Consider the following 19619-nt stretch of genomic DNA (forward strand, 5'->3'; position numbering starts at 1 on the left):
TTTGGTTGAATTAGTCCCACATTGCTTAGGATAGCAAATGGAGTGGGTGACCTAGGCTATAAATATGAGGCTAAGTTCTCCATAATTTTTGCACCAGTCGGAAATACTTAAAGCTTGTATTTGACTTTTCTTTTCCTCTATACCTTTTGATTAGAGAGTGTTGTGAGGTGTAGTTAAATATTTGCTTTGAGAGTGTGGGTGTACTGGGGTGCCGGTGTTAGAGAGAAAGAAGTCTATGTGTTGTAACAATTTTCACATAGTGATATTCTCTGGTTGTCATTTGGCAACGGCTGTGATTTTTTCTCCAGTAATTGGAGTTTTCACGTTAAATTCTTGTGTTGTGATTGTGTCTATTTTATTTCTCTGTGAAATGTATTTTCTCAAGGGGAAATGGTGTATTATTCCCATCAAAGAGGACTACACGCAGAGATTGAGGCTGCGACCCAGCAATCTCAGCCGCCTAGTGAGAACGATAACCCCGACTTTGATACCTCAGTAGTAGATCCTGATAGGATTTGGTTCGAAATCGCCTTTGAACCCCATAAGAATCGCGTCTTTAGGTTGGGGTCGTTCTTCGCCAGTGGCCTTCGCACCTCTATATTGGCGGCTTCATCTACCTCTATCTCTGTCACCAGTCCTACCAATCCTGAGGAAGTTGTCGATTTGAGGGAGGAGGTGCCGAATCTCACACAAGAGCTTCACCAACAAGCTCAGCAGTCTGAGCAGAGGTACAATAAGCTTCTTTTATGTATGGGAGACACCGCAGCCACTAACTCGTAGATGACGGAAAAACTGGAGCAATTAGATCGTTTGCGAAAGCAGATAAAGGTGTACAACGAATAGAAGCGCGTTGGAGGCAATGGCGCTGCTAGTAGGGCACTGACTTCAGCACCTACTTCGTCGCCTCAGCAGGAGAAAGACGATGACGATTACCAGAATCTATATGGTTTAGGAATTTAATTTATTTTATGTCTATTTCATTGTATTTTACTTCTGTGATATTTTATTATATTTAGACAATTGATATTTAATAAAATCATTGGTTGATATCCGATAATTTTAAATTTTTGTCCTAATTATATTAACAAGAATTTTTATTTAACTATTAATTGTGAAAAAAATTACGGTAAGATTTACTAGAAAAAAAATTCGACAGTAATTAAACTCCAAAACACATAATATGGTGCCAAAAATTATCATCGGAATAATCGAAAATAATCAGCAACTTAGTCTCCCCAAAGTTGATATGTGCATATTCAGCTACTGGATGAAATGAAATGCCCAAATACATATTTGAACCGTTATTGTTTTATTTGACGAGTATAAGTCTTCGACGAATCAGTCTCTTTTCTTATAATTATATTTTTGAAAACTAAATTATTTTATAATAAAATTTGTTATAAATTTTTCTGTCTACTAAGAATACTAAAAATTTTATTAAAAGCGGTGAAAGACTAATCTGATAATTCTCGAGAATTTTCATTGAATAATAAAATTTTATTAAAAATCAAAATTCCATTCTAAAATTTATTAGAAACCAATTTTTATATTTACTTACTCTTACTCCTAAAAGACAAGTAGAAAACCTAACTAAAATAGTAATTATATCAACTGTCCTAGTTTAATTCATAGTTATGTCTTTTAAAGACCAATTTGAAACGTTTGAAACGTTTAAACTTTCAAAAACTCTCCGTGGTTCTTATTTGTAAACAAACAACCTTACATAACTCAAGACACAAAATAAATAAATATATAATATTAATAAAGAACATGAGTAAAATCACATTTTAAAAATATATCGTTAAACGTAGATATTATACATAAAAAATCGCATTATACATAGCTATTGATGGAAATGGGAATGACATTTCAAAGCATTATACTACTGCCTCCAAACAAACTACTACTCAACCAGAGAAAAATGTGCCTGTAAAAATTTGTAAACAATGAATTGTACAAGGTGTCAAAATTTGCCAGATTTTCTAGGCATGAATCAACCAGAGATCTAGGAGTAACATGGCAACGATCTTATATTTCCAGTTTCTGTAACAAGTCATGGCAACCGGTTCCCATCTTCACCGGCAAACCAAGACAAATTCTAGAAGACGGAGTGTCCAAGGTGTCGACCAGGCCATGAGAAGATGCTTCGACGATGAACTTGGAGGCCGTCTCAAAGCACATCTTGAGGAAAGGGGAAGTAGAGAATGCTATGCCTCCGGATCTGCTCATCGGACGATACTTACCAGCGAAAGTCATGAAATCGGCGATAAGCATCAAGTGCCGGATGTCTACGGATATCCCATAAGACTTGAAGACATTTTTAACTTCCCTGATGATGGTCTCTCTGGCTGCTTCCACACCATATGTCTTTAACATAGCATGGACATCGTTGGAATAAATGTACCTTACATCAAGATGATCTTGTAAGTCCCAAAATGTTTGAAAATTCACACCAGAAGTTTGAAGTGCTGGTATTTTTTCCGCTTCGGCGGCAGGGATATCTTCCCTTGAACGGTGATCTTCGCCGTAGTAGATTACTCCACTTTCTTTGCATGTAACAGCCTTACATTGGCCAACCTTTCCATACTTCTGGATGCAAACCTTATTGGCTGTTTTCTGAGCAATCTGCATAAAGTTAATTCAAAAATAAGTGAGCCTTTTTATGTTTGAAAGCAATGAGAAGGTAGAGAGATAACATACACTCATTTGTTAATCATCACTTGTCAACCAAACGAAGGTTACCATCTTCCCTCAACATCATTCATGCATTAATGTCTCTACAATATTTGCATGTCTAAGCTCAAATAACAACTTGACAAAATCTACAGCATATGCATCTTTTCTATAAAATTACCATGATAGCACCTTGCTAATATTTCCTAGTTGCAAGGGAATCAAACCTAGAATTGCAGAGCATACTGCATACAAGACTAGAATAACTATGTTGTTCTTTAGGCATAACCAAGGTAGAGAACATCAAGATTTATATCGTAAAATCATCCGACCTAGTAGAAATTTGTAAAATCGTTAACTCATTAAAATCATAATACCAGGAGATTTTAGGAGTTAAATAGAAATTCTGGCTACTATGAGTATAACCCACAGGTATTGAACATTCAGACTGATGCCGATGACACAGACCCAAACACAGAAATAAATTATGAAATTAGTGTACCTGAGCCAATAAAATATGCGGCTCGTGAGTAAATTGGAAGTGGATCTCAAAATGCATCCCTTTTGCTTCCACAAAAATTGATCTGTCATATTTCTTTCTTATTGGTCCAGATTTTTTCTTCTCTTTTTCACCACTAGATTTGTGCTTAGATTTCCGATCAATTTTTTCAGAAGGTGAGACATCCCCATCAGGCTCTGCCAGTTCTTCAAGTCCTTGAGAATCACGGGCATCAAGTGTGATGTTCTTATCATCCTCCTTATCACTTCCACCATAATCACCATCAGATACTTCTGATAACTCATTATCACGCGTCTCATCTTCAGGATCATCTTCATAATCAACCTCATCAGTAACTTGCTGTTTTCTCTTCTGTGCTTCAAAACCAAGATCCTCATCCCCTTCTGTGTCATCAGCCCCACCATCATCATCGTCATCATCATTACTCCGGCCTTTCTTTGCAGAATCCGTTTCATTGCCGTTTACATCATCTGAGCTATTTGTGGTGGATTTCTCTGTCTTAAAATCTTTAATGCCACCAATTTTGGAAAGCAGTGCCACATGATTCTCAATGGCATCCTCCAACTCCCTCACAAAGAGAACTCTTAGTGTGTCCTCCCAATCTTCAAGTGTTATATCCGTGTATTTCGGATAGTGTTTAGGTTTATATAGCTTCATCACAAGTTTATATACTCTGTAAATCTGACCATTACAAACAACTACTGGTACAACAGACACTTCCATACTTTCAATAATGTCAGCTACAGTTATTCTCTTCAACTTATCGGAAAGACAAATTGCATCTTCCCTGCAAGCAACAACTATGTCAAACATATGTATTGTAGTTTGTATAAGTATCTACACATAGAGAAAGCAAGGGGTGTTCAGAAACAAAACTACAAACAAATAGATTAGAGAACAGAAAGCAACGCCAGTATCTCACATTGATTTGTCAGCTCTCAAGGGGCATGTCATAAATGGAGTCAGTATATGTTCCGAGGCATTCATCACGATCTCTTGCAGACGCGGAATTCCAAGAGTCACATTCATTTCCCCTCGACCAGCAAGATGAAAAGTATTCAAGCTGCAGAATAAAAATGCAAAAAAATAAATAACAAGCACTGTTTACATCTTAAGTATTGAAAAATAGCTGGTAAAAGAACAGATGTACAGTTCCAATCCCACTAGCTCCCCTATGAGGCATAAAATTTAAATGTTTATCTTGTGAAGTTTTACTCCCTTAACATTTTACTTCAGTGAAAAACAGTAAACCAGCTTTTGATTACAAACTCCATACGCAAGTATAAAGCAGTTATTCTTATTAGTTCAGGCTATGATTTCAAAGATCCAGCAATTTATATGAAAAATAGTTCAAATTAAGCATATGCTGGGCAATATCGAAGTACTATCTGCCACGTTAATAAAAATTGTTCCTTCCAAATTGCCATAAATTATCTGGTCATTTTACTTTAAATACAAAAAAAATAGCAACAAGGCTCATCAAGAAGCATGTTCTCTCAGAAAAAATAGGGTCTTACGTCATTTGTGTTGCTGGTTCCCCGACAGATTGAGAGGCTAAAACACCAACTGCCTCTCCTGGTTGCGCAAGGCTTGACACATACTTGTGCTCCATCAACTTCAAGAAATCTGATCGTTTCAATGAACTACGATTTCTCTTCTTTGAAGAAAAATTATGAATGAAGTTTTCAGCTTTTCCTTTAAGAGCATCAGGCAACTTGCTAATATAAGGACTGGATCTGTCAAGCTCACGGCAACAGTTGCTGTAAACCAGTTCATTATTCTGAAATCGGCACAATAAACAAACATAGAAACAACATACAAATTGCATGCATTATTTAGGATTTTCAAAAAAATAACAATAATAGCAGTAAAAAAGCAAGTGCATACAGTCGACAAGGCTTCAAATTTGGTAATAAAGCTGGTTTGATGGACATCTACGCCATCTTCTCCATAACGAAATTGAATAACTGAACCATCAGAATCACGGACAGTGTGATCATAACTAACTTTGAGACACTCAAGATTTTTCATTAGACATCTTTGCAGGTAACCACTCCGAGAAGTTTTAACTGCAGTATCAACCAACCTGAGCAGCAAACATTCATTTGTTAAGACAACCATACTGTAATCGAAGAAATAAACCTTACATGTGAAATACTATCAAATTATTTATCCAAAATATGAATTGAAAGATTTTCCATTAGGGAAAGTGTTGTGGAGTGAAGAGAATGGTTCAGACAGCTTTGAAAAGAACATAAACAAATGAGCAATGAGATGCATGTCAGCAGCTAATCAACGTGCACATTATAAAGTTGAAATGTAATCAACATGCATACAACATGCATTCCCAAGTTCAAGTTACTTATATACCAATACATCTAAGCAAATGTCACTCAGATTAAATTTAAACTCGCTTAAAATCGTTTTCTTTTTTACATATTTTTTTTTGGGTATATTCATAAAGCTGAAATGATAATGTGATTTGCAACGTGCATAAGTTACCATGTATTAAGTGACATTATAACTTTTACTTCTTGTCAATACTGACAAGCATACAAGCATATAAGTATATATTATATATCAGTCCCTTCTTGACAATACACACAAGCAAACACCAATACAAAACATTAACAACCATAAACGTATCAATAAAACATTCAGAACGAACTGCTATCATGTTGAGTCCATAAGCTTTTTTTACCCTTCACGCCCTGCCATGCAATGAAAGTAATATTCCTGTGGACGAAGGGCTGTGAGAAAACGATCAATAATGAACCCTCCTGCTCTAGGGGAACAATCCCAGGGAGGAAAGCTTGGCAAGGTCTTTCCAGAAACCATGCGTGGAACTCGTTTTCCTTCCAACTCTTGCTGGCCTAAATGGGAAGATATCTGCTGGAAATTGACCTGTTTCAAAACAATATGAATCAACTTAATATTTTTAAATGGTTAAATGCCATCAAATATATCAACAAGACTTGTATCAATTCGAAAATACTAACAAATATACAGAGAATAAAGCGATATTAACACTGAAAAAACAATCAGACTAACTAGTTCTATATCATCAACTGAAAAAAGCAAATGCCAGACTAGCAAAACTTGATTACTTTGTAAAAGAATCCATTCAAAATAGTCGCAAAAGCAAATTCATTGTATCTATGCCATTCTGTAACCTAACCTGCTAAAATCTAATATAGCAGTGTAACACAGACAAATTAACATCACAACAGTATACTTACCATACTACCCTTGGCTCCAGATGTAGTCATAAGAGAAATCCAATTTTTCCCAGAAGGTTTCCATATACCTTCAGATAATAGCTCCTTTAAACCTCCTGAGCTTGTTTTGGAGTTAAGACTGCTTATCATCTTCCGATCCAAGTATGTTAAGGCTGCATCTCCATTACTGCGTATTTTTTTCTCAATATTCAACTGCAGTGTGGTTGGGTCTGAAATAACAAATATGCCACAAATCACAGATTTTACATAGGAAAACTAACTGCACTAAGTAAATGTCAAGTAGCATAGATATGCTGTCATGCTGAACTATAAGTTGGATGCATGGACCAATATATATATATATATATGATAGCATAGAAGAAATGCATTGGTCGATATGTCTCATTATATGATAGCGTAGAAGAAATGCATACCAAAATTTTATTTGGTTTGAAATATGCTTTAACCGGAGTATCTATGAAACAATACTAGCTATATAGAATCTGTGTACTCAGGAAACACATCCATATTAGATAGGAGTAATGAATTATCTTAGGATAGTAGAGTTACTACCAAAGTTTACTTAGTATTCTATTTTCACATCATAAACTCATGTCATTTAATAAATTAGATAGGAGTCATATAAGTAGAACGTGGATAGAAAGCTAGCAATTAAGCAATGTTACTACATCAGGAAATGGCATTTATTTTATAATCATATGGTTTGCAGCAGAAACCAAATTTAAGAATATTACCTATATTATCACCTTCCATGACTCCGACAAATTCCCGATGAACAATGTCACCAATTTCTTCGCAGCTTTTAAGTTGATTCATTCTTTCACCATCCTTTCTTTCTGTTATCAGAAGATCATCAACTCCACATGTGAACCCATGCATCTGAAAAACAGAAAAATATAATAGAATATTGAGGATAGATAAATCAATAAAATAACCAAAGATTATGTATTAACTCATTGGCAGCTAACCTGCAAGAAGTTTGTGAATAAACGACTAAATGCTGAAAGAAGGTTTCCCGCAATGTTTGAGCCATAAAGTTCTTGTACCGTATGTACTATACCATAGTCACCAAATTGAGCCTTATCAACCACGCCACGCACCAAATCATTTCTATATATCAACAATTTGTCCTCATCAGGCTCATCCTCCATCTTACTTGACTTCTTAGTGGTTCGTCCTTTAGTGTTTCCGTTTCGAGTCTTGAAAAAATTAGCTGGTATTTTCGCATTCTTCTCAACTGTAAATGGTGGGGAACCTCTAGTGACATAGTATAACAATGCACTAATGACCTGCAACATAGCAGAAACCAAATTCACTTACAAAAATTAAGGTCCTAAAGAAGCAAATCTTGAATCATAACTCAGTAGAAAAGTAATGGTATGTACCATACAATCCAGTTTTTCATATACTAAGAAATCAAAATTACAAGAAAGAACAGAATTGACAAAACAAGAAGGATCCAGAAAATTTATCAAGAAAATAACTGTTAGATATTAGATAAACATCCAGCAATGTCTCCATAGTATCTTAGAATAGAATAAGTATCTTAGATCTCTAAGAATAATTTATCTATTTCTTTATAGTTCATGATTTCTCTATATTAAATTAAGAGTATGATATTAGCACTCGTCATAAAATAGCTGATGTATCTTCTGAATTGCAGTATCTTGCATCGAATTCAGCTGCACATTCACTCCTCTCCTGTTATTCTATCCTCAAAATTTCAATATAGTATCTGAACAGCAGCACCTTCCAAGTCATGTCCCATCACTATTCTATTTCCAAGTTGACCAGAACTTTAGACTCTTAATAATATGACAACTTTCATCCTACTATTACCGTAAGTTGACCAGAAATTGATGCTCTATTTAAATAATATGCCAAATTTCATCCTAGTATTACTGTAGCCAATCATGTCTTACGGATCTTTTGTTCACAATCATGACTGTTATTTCTCCCTTAAATCACATCACCATCAATATTCTTCAACACAGCACCAGGAGCTACTCCTTAGAAACTGCTACCACACTTATAATCATTGTTGCATCCAGTAATTCCCTGATCATCTACGGACAAAAATCACATATAGTTTCCTTCCTGCATTTTGTGACTTTTGATATTTGATTAAATCAGTCTATCAATACATGTTCTATGGAGTAATTATGGAGGAGAAAGGCTAAAGGAATTTTTAAATGACATTCTTCCAATGCCAAAGATAAAAGGCCCTTCATATAATAGCAAAAAAGCCAAAAAACGAACCAAATGATAGTATACCTGTTTTCCTGTCCAAAGGGGCTCTGGCTTCCATATGGCTGGAGGAAACAAAAACATTTCACTCTCGGAAGTTGATGTGAAAACTTTCTGCCCAGGTTTTGCATAGAAAGATCCCACCATAGGCATGGATACACCAGAACTGTAGAGAAGTTGATTGAATGCTTCACAGCTTAAAAATGTATCCTTTTTTGTTAGAAGGGCAGCACTTACAATATGATCCTGGAAATTTATTTAAAAGGCAGAGAGAAAAAATTCAGTATATAAAAAAAATAAAAAATAAATAATAATAACAAAGGCTGTCTATGCAGTTAACTTGTTAATTATTTATGCAAATAGAGGGGTGAGGATCAGATTGCTTCCAATCCATTTAGCAATTCATGCAGTGGGCATGTAATTCTTCAATCCATAATGTTGGGATCTTCATTAACCTGCCACCTTTCTAAATTATTTATGCAAATACCTGAATCAAGGCTCTTATTGGATCACCACTGGTAGGCTTCACATATTGGTTGTTGGCATTTACAATATTGTAAGCTTCAGCACGGGAAATTTCATCTTGTGGAAAATGCACATTAATCTCGTCACCATCAAAATCAGCATTGTAAGTACTGAAATAATAAGGAATCGAGGAGGGAAAAGTTATTGACTGCATCAAAGTAAATTCTAAGGATACTTATTAATTTGAGGTATCAGAGAGTCAAAATGTACCCAATAATAATAATTTATTCCACAAGCACACCAAGCTTAAAACTAAAATAAAATATTACCTACAGTTTGCATAGTGCATACGCACTGTTTTCTCCCCCTTCAGAACACGAACTATATGCGCCATTATACTAGGTTTATGAAGTGTAGGCTGCAACAGAATGTATAGTTCAATTCAAACCAGAAAGTAAACACTAGCAATGTTTATATCACATCTCTGATCAATATTGTCTTCACAAACCAGCATATTTACCAAGTCATGGAATCATAACAATTATGGTTAACTTAAAATTGAATATAGTTAAATATACCCAATTAGCAGTTCCAAATAGTATATGAGAATATTCAATCACCATACATCGAGTGTAATTATTTGATTTTCTTTTCTTATATGATTAAAAGAAAAGAATTTCCAATTAGGGGAATAAAATGCAGTAACATTATAAGGCTTGGTTTGGTAAAACTTTTTGAAGATGTGTTTGTGCTTTCGAAAAGCACCTAAAGTGGAGCTTTTTAAAGTTGACTTGTACTTATCAAAATAAAAAATCTAATATAATCTCATATATTAGTAAATTTCCAAATTTACTCTTACATTTATATCTATTGTAGTATTTTAAATTTTAGAAGCTATTTTACCAAACACAATGGTTGTTATTTGTGCTTATTGAAAATCATTTTTAATTTATTTACCAAACATAGATGCTACAACTTTTAGAAAGCTATATTTTAAAAGCTAGCTTTGATAAGCTACCTTTAAAAAGTAAAAGCTTTACCAAACCAAACTTAAATGTGCTGACAAAACACCATATAATAAGATTATAAGATAATGAAGTACCTGTCTATTGACAAGCACAACATCACCATCCTTCAAGTGGCGATACACAATTTTTCCTTCAAATTCTTGATCGCATATCTTTCCATTATGCATGATAACCCCTCTTGATGATGGTAATTTCCTTGATGTCAAAGCAAGCAACTTCCCTTTTGGTGGAAGCTTTACTATTGATGATTTATCGCCATAATGTGTGGCACCTGGATGGGTTTCTGGACCATTAAGAATAGCATTCCTTAACTTCACTACATTCCAAGGAGTAACTCTCTGTAAGTTACCAAGGGCAGAAAACAAAATGAGATACTCAGAGCTTAGAGGATGTGACTTTCCATAGCTAGTAGTCTCGTATTCCATGCAACTTATCAAGGGGAAAAAACATAATGACATACTCATCTTTGAAGATGTGATTTTCCATAGCCAGTGATATCATATTCCATGCAAGTTATCAAGGGCAGAAAACAAAATGACATACTCGTCTTAGAAGATGTGATTTTCCATAGTTAGTAATATCACATTCCATGCACAGTCCAAACATAAACTTAGACATCGGAAATCATCAATGCTATCAACTGCTTATCAACATTCAGTCATTTACAATATCCTACAGATTGTTTGATTTCCTTAATAAACCCTAAACATTTCACTTCACAATAGAGAAATTTCCCATCCTATGTTCCTAATTCCCTGATATAATATGGAGGCCAAGATTTCACACTTCAATGTACAAATCATTTGCGGCAGAATACTTATTTTTCAATTTGAAATTGTATAGTTTTCTTCAAATTACATAGGCTGCATCAGATAAAAGGTGATTTGTCTATAAGATAACTGCATGTAAATAGCATAGGCAGAAAATTAACTAAATAAAGATGCAACGTCAATACCAGAATATATTAGCTTTTATTAGATCTGTAAGTAAATGTTTTGAAGGTATGAAATATGCAGAATGCTAAACTGAACAGACAAAATTCTTAACAGAAATGCAAATGAAGAACGTAACTTACATGCATATTGGGTAATACAAAATTATAATTCTCACCTCAGGATATGTTAACCTTAGAGCAAAATATGGGGGAATCCCAATTTCATTCACTGCTAAATAAGGATCCGGTGATATGACAGAGCGGCATGCAAAATTAACCCTCTTTCCCATCATTTTCTGGCGGAAGAGGCCTTCCTTCTTCTCCAGCAACTGACAAATTCCATTACTTGCATCTCTTTGGCCTAGACCAATCAAGAAGTAAAAGAAAATCATGTGTAACCATCACTAGCAAGAGAAATAAAAATATTTACATATTGACATGTTTATGAAGTAATCCACATTCGGCGTAGCCTGGTGCAAACTACCAAGGACTGCACCCTTCATCTCAGTCACATAATGTAGTCATGTTGGGTATTATCATATATTGTGCACATATTGTTCACGAGAAAAAGAAGAGAGTGCTCAACAGACATTTATCACATAAAGAAATTTATAAAATATATTACCCAACTACACCCAAGTCCGCATGTTACAACTAAAAAAAGAAAAGAAAACAAAACCAGCATAAGTTCTCACCAGAAGTGTTACTGTTAAAGAGCACATTTACAGATTGCTGAAGTTCCATCCACCTGGCTAAAACCATCGAGGGATCCTTCTTGTTTAGATGGGCATCCCCTAATCTTATGTTAGCCTGCAGAATCTTACTCAACAAAACAGTATGAGCATGCTCCGATACCTACAAACACAATTGCCCAAGTCAATAAGGTGAATGTAGAATAAAAAATATAGTCAAGTATTCACAAAACAATGAAAGGACTAAAAAGGAGTAGTTATACTTTGAATGTCAGCAATTTACAAGCCTCATCCCACTAAATGAGATTAGCTACATTGAAAGAGTAAGTGTGTTCTTGTGATAAACCAAGAAAGAAACTGGATTTGCATTTCATCCTTATATCCTCCCTTCACATGACCTTTACATCCTGCTGGCTTCCCTTCCTAAGAATGGCCCGAATGATTCATGATAGAATTTTCTAACAAAAATCCTTCATTTCCAATCTATATATATCTGCAAACAATTTCATAAGTAAATTTTTCCTACATTTATATCCCACAACAATTTCAAATTCAGAGTACTTCCCTAAACCTATACCTTGCATTGACAAACTTTGGAAATATTCCACACTCCACAGTAGAACCAAGAACATGGAGTACAAACAAAGAAGATAGAGAAATAGTACAACTCGTTAACAGTATTTATTATTCACACTTACCATATCACCTCCTTTAGTGGGAGGGCGGAATTTGATTGGTGGAACAAAAATATTCTCAAGAAAGAACATTGAGTGCCCTGCTTTCTTTCCATATCCCTGACCTTGAATATCATTAATATAGGAACAGAATCGAGCCTCATTTTTCCACAAAAGTTCTAACGTCATTTTAACCTGTAATTTGAATAGAATTAATATATGATTCTAAATTTTCCAACAGCATGTGAAACTTTTCTGTGTCCAGCTGACACTTTACATTGAGGTTAATTCAATATTTGGAAGAAACTAACTTGCGATGGTAACAAAGGACCAGAAAGTCGATTTTGCTCAGCAAGCTTGTAAGACAACTCGTGTCTTTTTGCATCACTTTTCTTGGTCCCAGCAGAGTTGATATCCTCTCCATATGTTGTATCCCTGTCATCGGTTATAGTCTCACTTGCCAAGATTGTATCATCAGAATTTATGACATTTGCTCTAGCATCAGCAGCTGACAGACCATCCTAGATACATTATCCAAAAACCCAAAATGGTGAAGGCTTTGCAAGAATTAGTAAAGCATGTGGATTGTTGAAACACCCACAAGAATGAACCTATGTAAATAACATAATGTCCTCCGGAAAGAAGAAAAAATAATAAAAAGTTGAAAATTCACCATTAAATTCTATGATTTTCTACTTCTCATATTTAAAACTGCCAGCAACAAAAAAAATAGCGGGAGGAGCATGAAAGGTGCACACAGCACAATTGCAAACATGACGAATACTGTGCATAGAAAACAGAACAACAAATATGCATAGCAGCAAGCAGTCATTCAGAACTTGAAAAATAAACCATTATAAATTCAGAATGCATCATCTATCATAAGACTCGAAGATGTTAGAGCAAGCTGTTAGGAACATGGGTATTATGGGGTGTCCAAAGTCCCACTTCGGATAGTATGGGATACTTGATGTTGTATATAAGGAGAGTGGTTCTTCCCCCTTATCAGCTAGCTTTTAAGGTGTGGTTCCCCACTTCCCTTAGATACTTAAGCAAGCTCAAAATAAAAAAGTATAGCCTAAATATGTTAAGGACTAGGATATTAAAGCAAGCTCAAAATAAAAAGTAGCCCAAAATATTAAAGATTGTTTAAAAGAAATAAAGTGAACAGGAAACTATAACCAAAACAGACAAGATGAAAAGAGAAATTGAGTCAAAAGAATGATGAATGCCTTCTACCCAGAAATAGAGATAATACGCATGTTGAGTGAAATGAACACCCCCCCCCCCCCCCCCCCCCAAAACACCCCTTCTTTTCCCTCAACGCATGTAGGCATTTACAATGTAAATATACAAAAGAAGAATATGTGTGTGTGTGTGAGAGAGAGAGACAGAGAGAGAGAGCAGTAAGAAACTCAAATCAAGCTCTGTAAATTACCAGTACTAGCATAGACAAGATATAGCATTTAAATCTTTATGCTACTTTAATATGAGAAAGCAATTTTAAGTGAAATTTAAGAATTTACCTTACGGAACCATCCAAAGGTTGGTTGGCTAATTTTAGGATTAATGGAACCACACCGTTGACATCTTTTAGAAGACTTCTTCAAAAATTTCTGTACAATAGAAATTGCCTCTTCGAACTGCAGCGAGGTCCAACTTTCTCCCTGCTGTTCAGAGCTACAAGACTGGCTCTTATCATCATCATCACTTTGATACATGGATTCATCTTTATTAATTGAATCCAATCTTTTTGCCCCAATGATATCCCCTTTCATAATAAGCTCCAACTGGGAACTACATTTTTCCACCTTGCAGCAACAGAAGACCATATGAGTAGTGACCAACAAATGCATAAAAATATTATAAAATCATGAGCTTATGGAGAAATATTTACCAGTTCTTTATTAGCCCTAAAATGACAGCAAGTGAAACAAGTTCTTTGTAGAATATTTCTAAGAAGACTGATCATCAAGGGGTTGTAGACAGGGGAAACAAGCTCTATATGACCAAAATGACCTGGACAAAGGTGATACAATTGACCACATGTTTTACAACTGCATCGAGGAAAAAGAGAGATCTCAATTATCCACCTCATGAAAACTTTGTGCAATACCAATAAAATATCAAATTAAGATCTATTGATAACATGAAATAATTTCTGTTCCAATTTGTCTCATCTCCAGTCCACAGAGCTATATCAAAAGAACCAACTTGGCTGATTCAAAAGAGTAAGATACAAAATTTCCATCCAAATGTAAAACTGTTAGCTATCATCAACAAGAATACAAGTTTTGAAGAAGTCCTATGAAGAAAACCAGAACTTTTCAAGAATAAAATAATTTCTTGTATGCAGACTGTAGCCGAAACAATTCAAAGGATAAAGGATAAAAGATAAATAAACAAAGAATGAAACAAGAGAAACCAAAAATTTAAAAATATAATAATAAAATAAAATAAAACAAAAACTAATTAACCAAAAATGAAGCCGCCTCCAAAAATTAGGATTTGACAAGCATGGATGTCCAACAAAGCACCACCACTAAAACCTAAACCCAGCAAAGCACTACTACTACTAAGCCCTCTCCAGAATAGGATTTGACAGGCATGGACGCCCAGGAAAGCACCACCACTAAACCCTAAACCCAGAAAAGCACCTAGCACCTAGTAGTAGTAGTAATAATAATCCATCTATACCAATATATAAAGGGTAATGGAGTACTTAGGTTGGTGTACTTGGATTGTTCTCTTTGATCTCTCACTCATTTTTTCATGTCTTTCTCTTACTAAATAAAAAAAAAAAAAGGAATTTTCTTCACACCTAGGATTTAAACCATGAAATTAAAGACCTTGTCATATTGGCTAGCCTCAGGGTGATTACCATTTATTTAACACATTCACAATGACATATAAAAATAAAGAGCAGATTAATAGTGATTTCACTTCCCCCTAGTAGTAGTAATAATAATAATAATAATCAGAATATGCTTTATTAAAAAAAACATACGGCAATTTCTCTTCGGATGGACCCAAAGCTGGATCATATAAACCACCAGGAGCGGGGACACCGATAGTATCAAGCAAGTTAGCATTTGTAATCTTGACGCGGCTGTTCTTCTTCACTTCTTCATCAGTGTAGAAGCTGAACACAACCTCCTCAACAGAATTCGAAGCACCCTTAAAAATAACAGAGGTTAAGATTTTTAAGTGATTGTGAGAAAGGTAGATGAAAGAAAGAAGAGGTTGTGGAGTACCTGGATTGAGAGAACCATGGCTTGGCTTTGGTCGTTGCTTGAAGTGAAGAGAGAAAGCAAGAGTGGAAGAGTTATGAAGTAGGTGTGAATGGAAGTGAAAGGAGGGAATTAGTAGCAGTGTTGGAAAGAAGGGAAGGAGGGAGGCGCTGCTGCGTTTGAGATACTTGGGAAGCTGAAATGAGTTGGACACAATGTATAAGACAGTTTTGCTGTGACTGGGGAAACATCACCTGAGCCGAAGCAACAGCGAGCAGAATTATGCGAGGCAGTGTATTAATTTGAGAATTTTTTTTTTTGGTAAAAAAACAGGGGCATAAGCCCAAAAGAAAAAAAAACCACAAAAACAAGGTTCAATTAAACAAGTACCGAGCGGGGCATTTGACCCTTTGGGAGCAAGTTTTTCAGGCGGCAGTCTAGGAATAGAAAAAGGTCGGATAGTTTGTGAGCTCTGCAGTTTGGTTTGTGTTTGGTTTAGTCTAACCTGATTTTTTTAAAAGTTTTAATATTGTAATAGGTTAGATTTAGATTTATTATTTAATTTTATTAGCGGATCTGTTAAAATATAATTAAATATATAAATAATTTTTTATTATTAATAAAATTATAAAATATTTAAATTTATTATATTTAATTATAATTTTTTTTATATTTTAAATATTTTAAAAGATTAAAAATTCTTATAAATATTAAATATAATATATTACATATAAATATTTTTATTAAAAAAATTTATTAAGCCTTTTAATAGGTTTAAGGTTAGAATAGACTATATAATAGACCAGACCTAATACTTTATAAATAGCCTCTGGCAGACTATAGGCCAGATTCAAATCAGTTAATTACATGATAGACCAGACCTGTTAAAAACAAAATCTAGTCTAACCTATCCTGTTTCCACCCCTAGATGACACATCAACAAATTGAAATCCTTATTCACAATCAAGACTTTGTTTAACTAACTAATTTGCACATGAGTTATTTTTTCTATGTATGTGTTTGAATTCAACTTGTCAAGGCTTCAATTTCATTCTCTTTATATTTTTGATTAAAACATTGTGACATTTGCAGAAAAGTTCTGGACTTGAATATCTTAAAGAAGATCTCTGAATCTGTTTCAACAATTACACGAGGCATCCCATCTGCCACGCCATCTCAAGGTCATGAAGGATTTTTCATAGTTCAGCTTTATCAATGCTATATTGTCTCAATTTGAGGATTTAATCCTTTATAAGAATTGGATTAATCTTTTTATTGTCGTCGGACTTTTTTTATTAGTAGATACATTAGAATCTTTTTTCAAGATATAAAATTTTATTAATGAAAATTACAATAGAGTAATATTGGTCTATTTAAGGACTCTAACAAAGATAAGGTGGGAATTAACCCAAGAAAATAATAATAGAATAACCTAAAAGAAATAGAAAAAAAAACTTAATAATTAGTTGTCTTAAGGTGATATTCCTCGCAAATGTTTTGTGTCTCTTTTCAAATAGTATCTAATGTAATTCTTTTGCCATAAAAAAATCATTTGTTTTTAGATATCCAAATTCTCTATAGTATTATCGTAGAAAGACTTCGATGTTTTTTATTAGAACTTTTTTACTTTATTTTTTACTGCGTCTTTCTCCACCAATTACAAAAATTACCATCCCATCAACTCCATTTGGCTGCCAAACAAGAGCCCCATGTGATTCACACTTGCCGCAAGTGATTGCAAGTAAGTAAGCAATGGGTCAAAGTTTCGTTCTACATTTCACATCTTGGACATATCACAGAGATAGCTTAAATGCGGGCGTGCAATTGGTGCCTAACCGGAAAGCCATTTTGGAGAGCTTTTCATGCATAGGCCTTAACTTTGGCCGGATAGTCAAGATCCCAAATCGAATTTCATAGATTTTTGTCTCCGAAAACTGGTGGAAGACTTTCGAATGGCGGGTGAAAAAACTTGAAGCATACCTCATATCCTGACTGTACAGAGTAAAAACCCCCTTTTTCCTTGTACCAAATTAATTTATCTTCTTCTTTAATGCTTACTTGAAGTATATCTTGTGTAATTTCTGGTACGAAGGTTCTGGCTATAAGTGATGCATTCCAATTACCTTTTTCAGTGATGAGTTGAGAGACCCAAATTAAGTTTGGATTAAGCTCCTGATTCTGTCTCAGTGTTAATGGTCCTTATTTTCCAACCCAATAATCTTTCCAAATCTTCACTGTTGATCTCCTCTCAATTTGCCAGCAAACCCCCTTTTCAACCTTTCACCTTTCTAATAGATTTCTCCAAGCCCAGACGGATTGTAGCCAACATCAGCTTTAGAAATGAAGAGTGTCTAAAATACTTTTTGAATACTTTAGTCACTAGAGAATTCGGTCTGGTCATCAATCTCCATCCCTGTTTTCCTAGCGTAGCAAGATTAAAAGTTTTTAGGTCCTTAAACTCCAATCCTCCTTGATTTTTTGGTCTACACAGTGTGACTCACTTAATGCAGTGAAGACTCTTTTCTTCTTTTTTTGTCCCCACCAAAATTGCATAAATATTTTCTGAATTTCATCTATGAAAATTTAAAGCACCCCAAAATATATATCGAGATAGCCGTACCCAAAGATTTAATTAAAACTTCACGACCACTAACCGACAATAATGATCTTTTTCAATGCTGTAAATTTTTTTGCAACTTTATCTTTAACATAAGCGAATGTTGCTTTTTTTATTTATGGATCAGGTGGTTTGGACATGTGAGAAGAAGACCGATAGAATATCCAGTTAAGAGGGTGGATGAGATGGAAGATGGACAAAGGGCGAAAGGCAGAGGAAGACCTAAGAAGACCATCCATGAGGTGGTCAAACGAGATCTACATGTAAACGGTTTCTCTGTAGACATGATACATGACAGAACATAATGACGTCGTTTGATTCATATAGCCGACCCCACTTAGTGAGACAAGGCTTTGTTGTTGTTGTTGTTGTTGTTGTTGTTGGTAAATCCAGATATTTGTCTTGAGTGCCAACATTCAAGACTTGAAGAATGATTGCAAAGATTTTCCTTTCTGATTGTGATGTATTCCGACTAAAAAATACAATAAATTTATTCAAGTTCACCTCCAGTTACTTATACTGTTTAGTCTTTCAAAACCTACATTATATTTTGGCATACCTATAAATTTGCTTTGTTGAAAATTATAGAATTATCTGGCACAAAATAAATGCACAATAGTAGAATAACTACTGTTTAATCTGAACCCTATAATAACAATAACAATAATAATAATAATTGACTGCTGCTTTCAGGAGAACTATCACATTTGTATAGACTCCAGTAAAAAAGAAAAATGCCTTTACCATGTCACATAATATTTTGGTTATTACCTTCTATTACGAACTCCATCACAACAACGTTATTTACCAATAGTTTCATATTTAAAAAATTTAAATTTTCAAATTTTTATTTTCAATCTTCTAATAATTTTAAATTCTAAAATTCATTCAACTACTTTTATTTATTTCAAATTTTATAATTTCATATGAATAATACTATTAGACTTATATTTTAGCTTAAAAAATTATAAACTAACATCAATCTTAAAAAATTTTAAATTCAAAACCAACATCATTTGAATTAAAATTGTGAGATCTTTAATTAACTCAAAATAATCTAATTTATTGTATTTTTAACTTACAATATCAAAGTTTTTAAACTATTTATTTTTAAATAATTTAATTTATACTAAATTTTTATTAATTTTAAATTAATATTCACTAATTTAAAATTTATAAACTAATTTTAAAAAAAATAAATACATATCACTAAGTCCTAAATTTTAAACCCTTAAACATAAGGAAAATTCTATGGTGTTTACAGCTGAAAAAAGCATACTATACTGACTATATGTGTCAA

At 34.1% G+C, this 19619-nt stretch overlaps 1 protein-coding gene across 1 annotated transcript; it reads right to left on the reverse strand.

Annotated features, from left to right (window-relative positions):
• Positions 1-1803: 1803 nt before the first annotated feature.
• On the reverse strand, positions 1804-15974 carry LOC130964214 (DNA-directed RNA polymerase I subunit 1-like). Its single transcript, XM_057889862.1, has 21 exons — positions 15727-15974; positions 15480-15649; positions 14370-14529; positions 13999-14283; positions 12784-12993; positions 12497-12667; positions 11802-11961; positions 11283-11467; positions 10247-10510; positions 9474-9562; positions 9167-9314; positions 8707-8925; positions 7401-7721; positions 7167-7311; positions 6433-6641; positions 5895-6097; positions 5081-5279; positions 4711-4973; positions 4116-4256; positions 3176-3980; positions 1804-2625 (listed from the first exon to the last, which is right to left on the reverse strand). Exons 1-21 carry the CDS (start codon positions 15742-15744, stop codon positions 2029-2031), a joined length of 4962 nt encoding a protein of 1653 aa, XP_057745845.1. The 5' UTR covers positions 15745-15974; the 3' UTR covers positions 1804-2028.
• Positions 15975-19619: the final 3645 nt, after the last annotated feature.

Source organism: Arachis stenosperma, chromosome 1, assembly GCF_014773155.1.
Source record: "Arachis stenosperma cultivar V10309 chromosome 1, arast.V10309.gnm1.PFL2, whole genome shotgun sequence".
Classification (NCBI taxonomy): Eukaryota; Viridiplantae; Streptophyta; class Magnoliopsida; order Fabales; family Fabaceae; genus Arachis; species Arachis stenosperma.

Coding starts and splice junctions, on each gene's coding strand:
- LOC130964214 (XM_057889862.1), bottom strand. Junction 11,962..12,496: donor CCACTAAAGGAGGTGATATG/GTAAGTGTGAAT, acceptor TTGTGTTTGTAG/GTATCGGAGCATGCTCATAC. Junction 5,280..5,894: donor TGCATGGCAGGGCGTGAAGG/GTAAAAAAAGCT, acceptor TTTGCTGCTCAG/GTTGGTTGATACTGCAGTTA.